The sequence below is a fragment of the Phacochoerus africanus genome, chromosome 5 (assembly GCF_016906955.1).
Source record: "Phacochoerus africanus isolate WHEZ1 chromosome 5, ROS_Pafr_v1, whole genome shotgun sequence".
Classification (NCBI taxonomy): domain Eukaryota; kingdom Metazoa; phylum Chordata; class Mammalia; order Artiodactyla; family Suidae; genus Phacochoerus; species Phacochoerus africanus.
Window position 1 is genome coordinate 12128057 of NC_062548.1, and position 9001 is coordinate 12137057.

Sequence of the window (9001 nt, forward strand, 5' to 3'; positions counted from 1 at the left end):
AAGGACCAATGCAAAATACTTATACCCTAGTTTACTGCTAGTGCTGTAATGCATTGTCCATCATCTCTGACCCAGGAGTCTTGCGCCTTCTACCAGCATCCAAGATGCTCTTACAGGCTGACTGGTTAGCTTGCAAGGAGGGTACCATCTTGGACCTCTCACCACCTTTTTTTTTGGCCACGCCCACAGCATGCAGATGTTCCTGGGCCAGGGATCTAACCCTCACCACAGCAGTGACAGTGCTGGATCCTTAACATGCTGCACCACAAGGGAACTCCCCTTTCATCATTTGTGATGGCTTCTAACCCTTCCGTTCCATCGTCTACGCATCTCTGGCATCTGTCCACTTCAGCCCCATCATCTTGTGCCTAGAAGGTTAATTGTTGTGAGTTCCTATCTGATCCCCTCCTTGCTCCCCAAGACCCCTTCTCTGCCCTCGTCTAACTTCTTCCCTTGTAAAGTCCCCAGCGATCTCCAGCGCCTTGTTGCCTTGGGTCCTCAATGGCTCCTATCATTTGATAGAATATTCTGACCCATGTGGCCGTTGCTGACCTCACCACCTACCCCCTGTCTCACTTTATGACCTAGTACTACTGAGTTGTTAGAGCCGTGCTATTCCTGCCGCGGGACCATCCTTCCTACTCTCTTCTCTGGGAGACTCCTACCCATCCTTCAAAATTTAGTGCAAGGAGGCCTTTCCGAAGATCCAACGACCCCGCAGGGCCTTAATGTTGGAGACAGAGGTGGGGGGTGGGGGAGGGGCAAGGGCACAGGACAGAGCGGAGGGACTTTGCACGCTCCACCCTCCCGGACCCCAGCTATTGCTCAGGGAGGGGAAACAAATGGGTGAACAGGACTTGCCCTGGGCAAAGGTCACCTGCAACTTTCCAGGGACTCATTATGGACGGTTGCCATGTACAGCTGGGCAGATCGTATCCTGTCTTCGCGGAGGAAGGGCGTGAGACTGAAGTCGTCCTGTGTGTGAGGGCTGAGGGACCCTCTGCTCCCAGTGCCCTGCACTCACAGAGTCCTGCCACCAGAGGGCGTGCTTTTAAAAATTTTCCAAAAGGCCTGAGAGCAGCTTCCCTGAGCGTCTGCTGGGACCCAGGAAGGACAGCAGTGTAGCAAACGCTGTGATCAAGGTTCTGGATTCTCCCAGAATTCTAAGCCTTTGGCTCTGATCCATGGCTCCAGAAACCTCTCTGGGATGCTCCAGGCAGCCTGTGTGTGGCCCTGAGGGTCTTTCCCTTTGAGAATGCCTCTTTTCAGGACACTCTGAGGCCTTGATGTCTCCGTATTTTCTTTCCCCTGCCCTCCTCTAACTCAGTCTCAGAACCCACTGACCTGCCACTAAGATCAGAGGATAAAGGTCACAGCCGCACTGCTCTGCAGGGTGGGGACCAACCTTTAGCACAATTTGAGAAGAATGAATGGGGGGCTTGGGTCGGATGGAGCTTTCCACCTTGGGCAGCTGAGGCGTCCTTCTGCCTCCAAACCTTTTGTCACCTGCGGCCCCTGGGGGTAAAGATTTCTATTTCCCAGGTCTTTGATCCTTTGGGGTTTGGAAGGATACGGGGAGGTGCAGCACCCCTACGCTGCCTTGGCTGCCTGTGCTGGGCGGGCTGGGTTTGTGGCGGTCATGTCCCTGGGGTCAGCCTCCGGCCGGGAAGTCGCAGGTTGTGGAAGGCAAACGCCACAGTTTCTGCTCAGGGATGGGGCAGGAGGCAGTGAAGGGGAGCCTTTTGTGGCAACTGGTTTCCCGGGGTAACTTGGACCCCGCCCTGCGGTATCTGTGAGGTCACCTGCCTCTCTCTCCTGGAGGAGGAGAAGGACCAGACATGGAGGCTGCCCCTGGGGTCAGATCCAGCCTCTGGGGGACCCTGCTGGTGGTGCTGAAGCTCTCCATGCTGGTGAGTCGGGGTGGGGGCCACCGCAGAGCTGCTGGACCCTGCAGACCCGTCCCTGCTGGCGGGATGAGGTGGCTGCCTCCCTGCTGGTGTAGCCCCACAGCTCTGAGAAGCCCCAACTGCAAGCCCCGGTGCCGGAGTTTTCTCTATAGAGAAAAGTCCTGTGGGTTCAGCATTGTCTTTCCTGTGCAAAGGCTGACCATCGAGTCCACGGCTCCAAATTGCGACTCCTCTGCGGGCTGAGTTGGCAGAAAAGGGTCCCCCAGGGCAGAGAAAGGGGAGATGACACAGGACAGTGGAGACACCCTCACAGCTGGATTGGAATTTCAGCTGCTCCACTCTTTAGCTGTGTGACTTTGGGCAAATGACTCCACCTCTCTGAGCCTCTGTTGTCTCTCTCATAATGAATGTTAGAGGCTCCGGCGGGATATGATAGGTCTCTCTCCTCCCTGGTTTCAACATTATGAGCTGAGGGGTGGGTGTGTAGCTCCTGTTTCCTGCTTGCATTTTAATTCCTCTCGCAGCTGGACCCCCGCTCTCGCTTCCTTTCCCCTTGGCTCCTCCTGCCCTCGGAGGTGCACACAGCCAGGCCCGGGCTGCTGACGCTTAGGGGCTGGAGGCTTCAGGGCTCTGATGAGGGGCTGTTCGGCTCCAGGACCAGGTGAATCTTCGGTGACAGCCTCTTTCTCAGCCATGCCCACTCTTTCTCCCAGAGGGTAGAGTCATCACATCTGCCCTGTCACCCAGGACAGGGATCTTCTTGGGTCCCCCCCCTACAGCCCTCACAGTAGGCCAGTCATTAATTCTGTCACTGTCCCCCATGCCTCATGTCTCTCTGCCCCAACAGCATTGCCCTTTGCCCCCCGCTGCCTTCATGACATCAAGAGGCAACTGGTGTGAGAGAATCCTATGTGCTTAGAAGGAGGGAGTGCCCTGTGTTCAAATCCTGCAGGATTAGAGGGTCAAGGGGGACGGGCACGGCCATTCCTTGTATAACAATGACGATGGTGACAATGGTAAACCAACGGGCTTCAGTCTGGAGGTTTGTAAATAACCATTTAAACTCAGGGGAAAGAGTTCCCGCTGTGGCTCCGTGGTAACGAACCTGACTAGTATCCATGAGGATGTGGGTTTGATCCCTGGCCCTGCTCAGTGGCTTAAGGATCCAGCCTTGCCATGAACTGCAGTGTAGGTGGCAGAGGTGGCTGGGATCTGGCGTGGCTGTGGCTGCGGCGTAGCAGAATATGAAACACCCTTCTAAAGCTCCCTCCTGCCCATGGAGCCCTTCCGAACGGACCGATCAAGATCATTCGTGTTGGGGGGCAGGTGGAACTGAAGCCTTGAGAAGGGGAGGGCCTGGCCCCCACAACACACCTGGGACGGGCGGGTTCCTGCCGCAGGTGAGTGGCTCAGGCGATGGTTGTCTCTTTCTCCTCCTGCAGCTGGTCCAGAACCGGGTCCACCTCTACCACGTCCTGCTCCTCAAGATCACCCTCTTCAACCGCTGGCTGTCGGGGCTGAGCCAGGAGGCCCAGGGCTCCCACCCGCCCGCCAAGATCACAGCCTGCCCTGTGGGCCGGGCTCTGCGGGCTGGGCTGGCCCTGATAGAGGTTCCCAGGGGGCTGGTGCTTCGGGCACCCAGGCTGGCGTGGGCGGGCATGCTGGGCTGGGCCCGGGCCTTGGGCATGGCCCCGAAGCGGCTGGGTGCCTGGGAGCAGCTGGGTCTTTCCGCAGCCACCTGGACGGATGTGCTCCTGTCATGTGTGCACAGCCTGATGCTGGCTGCCTTGCTGCTGCTGCTGCTGATCTGGAGGTTGTGCCACAAAGCCCAGTGCTGCAGCCTGGGCCGGCTGCTCAGGAAGGTGAGTGGGTGGGGTGCGGGCTAGGCTGGGGAGGGCAGGCCTGGGGCCCTGGGCCCTGGGGGGCTGGCAAGCTGGCAGTGCAGCCTGTGAGCTCCTGGCGGCCACTTGCCCGGCCACTTGCCCCCTTTAGGCTCTGCTGGAGAACCGCGTGGTGCTGGGGTTACTGGCACCGCTGAAGCGTCTGTACTGGTGGGTGGAGAGCCTGACAGCGCTCACCTCCTGGCACCTGGCCTACCTCGTCACCTGGACCACCTGCCTCACCTGCCACCTGCTGCAGGCTGCCTTCGAGCACACGGTGCAGCTGGCGCAGGCCCAGGAGGCTGAGCCCCAGAAGGCCTCCTCAGGGCTCTTGCTTGAGTCCCTGCTGCCTGAGCCCCTGGCCCCTGAGGCTGGGCCGGTCCTGCCAGAGCCTGGAACTCCTGGAGAGTAAATGTGTCCCATGTGCCTCTCCTGTCTGGTCTGGCCTACGGTCTCCCTCTCCGTCCCTCCTCTGGACTGGGCGGGAGGGTGTGCTGGGTGCCTGTGTGCCTGCGTGCTCTAGGGCTGCCTCTGGGAAGGAAATTCCATTCTGTGAGCACCTGACTTATGCCTGATAAGCATCTCAGACACTTTACACATACAGTTGTGTTTCAGTCTCAGCAACACAGGTGTCCAGATGAGAAAACCGAGCCTCAGAATGTTGGACGTTCCCAAGGTCCCAGAGTGAGTCCGGGGAAGAGCCTGCACTGGACCCTCGGCTTTTTGTTTCCTAGAAGCCCTAACTTTATCTGGGTCCACACCCCTGCTGCTCAAGACTGTTGGTGCCCAAGGCTTTAGGGGCAATGCGTAGTTAGAGGCTCTGGCCTCTGGGAGGTGCCAGGGTCTCACATTTCAGAGATTTAGAAAATTCCTTTCAAAAAGTAGCTACTCCTGAGCCAGCACAGAACTAGCCCATACAACCACTTACACACTTGGCTACTCATTTCCCCACTCATTCATCCATCCATCCATCCATCCATCCCTCAGTCTGTCTACCCACCTACCTAGCCCTCCATCCACCTACTCACCCACATATTCCTCTCCTCCAGGGAGAGGGAAACACGCAGTGTCTCAGCTCTCACCGCAGCTGCCCAGGTCCTGCTTGGGGGGTGCTGATGTAGCCGTGTGTGTTCAGCCCCCAGTGGGTCAGATCCCCAGACGTCACCCTCCGGTGAGTGATTCCATGTGAGGAGGGCAAGGATTTCTTAGGAATTCGTGGTCACCCCTTCCTCCTTCCCAAGCCTGTGGGTGGCAGGAGCGTGAGAGGACATTGCAAAGAGCTCAGCCCTGCTTTCTCCTCCATTCTGCTTCCCAGGCAAGTGAGGCCCGGATCCCTGCCCTGCCTCTCATGTAAACCTGCAGATGGTCCAGGGCGGGTGTGGGGCAAACGTCCAGGCCCTTCTGCCCCTTTGGGCAGATGTCTGGAGAGCTCCCGCCTGGCTGGTCAGGCAGAACACCTGCTGGGGGAGGCCCTACAAGGTCCTGGTGATGGGGTAGTCATAACTGGGATTCTGGAACCCACACCACTCTGCATGTAGGGATGCTGAGGGCACAAGTGCATGAAGTTGGCCCACTGCTGAAGATGGGGCCTGGGGTGCATGGGAGGGAGGCCCCAGAGCAAGCCTGTGGAGCTGGATGGCTCTTGAGCTGCCGGGGACCCAGCTGGTTCTTGACAGGGCTGGCCTATGGGGTCTGGGGTGCTGGGAGGGAGCCAAGCAGGGAGGGGAGGTGGCAGGTGCCTGTGCACGAGGAGAGAGGAGGACAGAGGCCAAGATGGAGCTGGGGGATGGGCTGGAGGCTGGGACCAGCCATGAGGCTCTGGCAGTCCTGGACAGTGGGTAGGGGAGGGGTGTGGGGGGGGTGTGGGGGGGTGTGGTAGGGGGGTGGATGCAGGGGGTAGTTTTTCCTTCTACTAAAAATATATTATTTTTAATGACCAAAAGGACAGAAATGTTGGGAGTTCCCTTGGTGGCACAGCGGAAACAAATCCGACTAGGATCCACTAGGATGCCGGTTCAATCTTTGGCCTTGGTCAGTGGGTTGGGTCGGGGATCCTGCATTGCTGTGGCTGTGGGGTGGGCTGGCGGCTACAGCTCCGATTGGACCCCTAGCCTGGTAACGTCCACAGGCAGTGGGTACAGCCTAAAAAGCATAAAAAAACAACCACCCAGAAATGCTAAGGTAATAATGTTTCCTTCTCTGGTTCTAAGCTTCAGAGAAGCAGGGGCAACTGTGTGCAGTGGATCTTTCCAGCCACGATGCACATGCAAACCTGCACGCAGCACTGCCGTGCCCTGACAGGGAGCCAGTCACAGCGCGCCTCGCACTAAGCGAATTGCTCTTTGAATTTGACAGTACGCCTTCCATCTATTCCCAAGCCAACCCGCACGATGTCTTGACCTTTCTAGTGGCTACTTTGGGGCCTTCCAGGTCAGCTTTTGCTTCCGTTCTTTCTCTCAGTGTAGCTCTGAAGCATGGGAGGAGGTGGGTCTTGGAGGAACTGCCTGGGGAGGGGACAGGGGTAGGTTGGGAGGTTGTCCTTGCCCTGGGGAGCTCCTCTGACCAGCCGCGGGCCAGGCTCCACCCCTTCTGCACATCCCTGGGGGCCCGGAGCCACACAGGGAGTGAGCCTGCGCAGAAGGGACCAGGGCCAGAGCAGGAGCTGGGGGCGAAGAGGTTACTGGCCCAGCCAGACAGAGGGAGAGGGCCTCGTCTGGGCCCTGGACCTGGGGGTGGGGTGGAGCCAGGTGACCAGCGGGGGCTTAGGGACCTTGCTACCCTGGCCATGCCCACCTCCTCGGACACTTGGCACCTGGATCATTGGCTGTTGGTGATGATGCATCTGTAACTTGTAAAGGCCCAGCCTCTGCTCTCCACAGCAGGGCTCCGCAGGGAGCGCTCCCCGGGGGCCTGCCCTGGGCTAAGTGCCCACTTAGAAGACACCGTGAGATGGGAGTTCCCTTGTGGCTCAGCAGTTAATGAACCTGAGTGGACCCATGAGGATGTGTGTTCAAGCCCTGGCCTCGTTCAGTGGGTTAAGGATCTGGCGTTGCCGTGAGCTGCAGTGTAGGTCACAGACGCAGCTCAGTTCTGGTGTTGCTGTGGCTATGGTGTAGGCCGCCAGCTGTAGTTCCGATTCAACCCCTAGCCCAGGAACTTCTACATACTGTGGGTGTGGCCCTAAAAAGCAAAAAAAAAAAAAAAGAAGACACCATGAGAGAAGACCTTAAAGGCTTGAAGGCAGAGGAGCACTGGGAGCAGGCTGGAAGGCTTCCTGGAGGAAGGGGCAATTGAACCAGGCCTGGAAGAGAGGAACGGATGGCAGGCAGAGGGAGACACCCCGGCGCAGGCCTCACTCCTGCCCCTCGCTCTGAACTGTGTCAGGTTCCTCTCCTCTCTGTACCTGGGTTTCCTTAGCCATTGGTGCTGATTTCCGTCCAGGGTACTTCCCCGAAGTCTGCCCAGAGAAGCGTCCAGCCTGTGGAGTTGGGGTGGCGTTGAGCAGGGCGAAGCTGGTGAGAGGCGATGGCCCTCCCGCCTTGAGCCCAAGGCCAGAGAAGGGGGCCTGGGTTGGGGGCAGAAACTTGGGCTCTATGACTGTGCCCGGCCTCTCTCTGTGACCTTACATCAGACTGTCCCCTCTGGGCCTCAATTTCCAAGTCTGTGCCATGTCAGGTGACATGGACAGTCAGCATTCAAGGGACCTCCATGTCCTGGACGCCCTTGCTGGGAGCTGGTTGCGAGCTGGAGAGGAGGGGCCCCCATGTGCAGCTCTGTTGGCCAGGACCCTTCCATGCTGGGGTCTCGCTCCAGGAAGCTTATACTGCCAGCCCTGAGCGTAAGTCCTCCTGGGCCTTCCAAGGGCACGGGCATCTCAGGGCTGCAGCTTGGGAAGAAGGAAGGAGGCTGTGAACCACCCTTGGCTTCTCCCGACGTGCAGTGGGAAGATCAGAGGCCTTGAGATCAGACAGCCGCAGGTTCGAACCCTGGGCCTACCATCTCCCATCTGTGTGACCTCAAAGGAGTCCTTAACCCCATGAGCCTCAGTTTCCCTACCTGCGAACAGGTACAGCCTTGGCCTTGGGCCCCACAGGGCTGTCACGGGACCTGCGCATGAACAGAACCCACCCCAGGCCTGGTGTGGGAGGTTCTGGGGACTCCAGCTCCCTCTTCCCGGCCCGCAGCCCTCACAGGGTCTACGAGGACCTTGTCCCAAGGCTGAGAGGGAGGGCGGTCTGTCCGTCTGTCTCAGGCCTGTGAGCGTGGAGGGGCCCTGGCCCGATGGAGGAAAACCAGTGGGGGGCGGTGGGGAAGGAGGGCTGTGGGCAGGGTGGGGGGAACTGGCTGCAGGGCTGGCCAGCAGTTCCACGCAATCTGTCTGCTATGCAGTCCCGGGCCTGGCCTGTATTTATTTATGCGGAGCGTGTATTTATATCAGCCCCTTTCTCATTAATAGGGCAGGAAATGGCTGGAATTGTTACATACCTGGCGGCCCAGGGGTCCCGCTCGGCCAAGACACACAGGGTCCTGGCCGCCCAGCCACCCTTGTGAGGGGCCCCTTCCTCAGTCCCAGGCCTAAGTCCCCAGCCTTTCATTGACTCCCCCTCGCATGGAGCACCCCCATACTTCCGAGTCACACCACGAGCACCCAGCCCTGGGAGTGGGGCTCCTTCTCAGGCCTCTCTCTCTTCCCTGGCTCCTTACCACCACCCCCCCACCCCCGAGGAGGGCTGTCAAGGTGCATCCTGGAGGGTGCAGGTGAGTGGGCAGACCCCAGACGGAAGAGCGAGGGCACGGCAATGAGAGATCAGGGTTCCCTGGCCTGGGGATGGGATCCCAGAACCCTCGGGTGGAAGTGAGGGCACTTGAGGGGCCCTCCTCAGGCTTGGGCGTCATCCCAGGGCCCTGCTCCCCACCAAGCAGAGCTACACGTTGGCTTGGATGACCCTATAGCCCATGGGGGTGACTCTGTGCTTTCTACCCATCGGGGGCCCACAGGGTGGGGCTCACCCCCGTTTTGCCCTCTTGGCTACTGTGGCTAAACCAGACTTCCCTGCTCAGGGCCCAGCCGCCTGCTCCCCGGCCCTCATGCTGCACAGAATCAAGCCAGCGTCTCTCTCCAGGCTCCAGCCCTTGGGCGCGGGCCCCAGGTGGGGCTGCCAGAGCTGAGAGGCGCGGCCCCCTCCCCAGAGCGCTCGCCTGACATAACCTATT

General features: G+C 59.2%; 1 protein-coding gene across 1 annotated transcript; it reads left to right on the forward strand.

Annotated features, from left to right (window-relative positions):
* Positions 1-1838: 1838 nt before the first annotated feature.
* TMEM270 (transmembrane protein 270) lies at positions 1839-4199 on the forward strand. The gene is made up of 3 exons (XM_047779123.1): positions 1839-1910; positions 3350-3769; positions 3900-4199. The coding sequence occupies exons 1-3, from the start codon at positions 1839-1841 to the stop codon at positions 4197-4199; spliced, it is 792 nt and encodes a 263-aa protein (XP_047635079.1).
* Positions 4200-9001: the final 4802 nt, after the last annotated feature.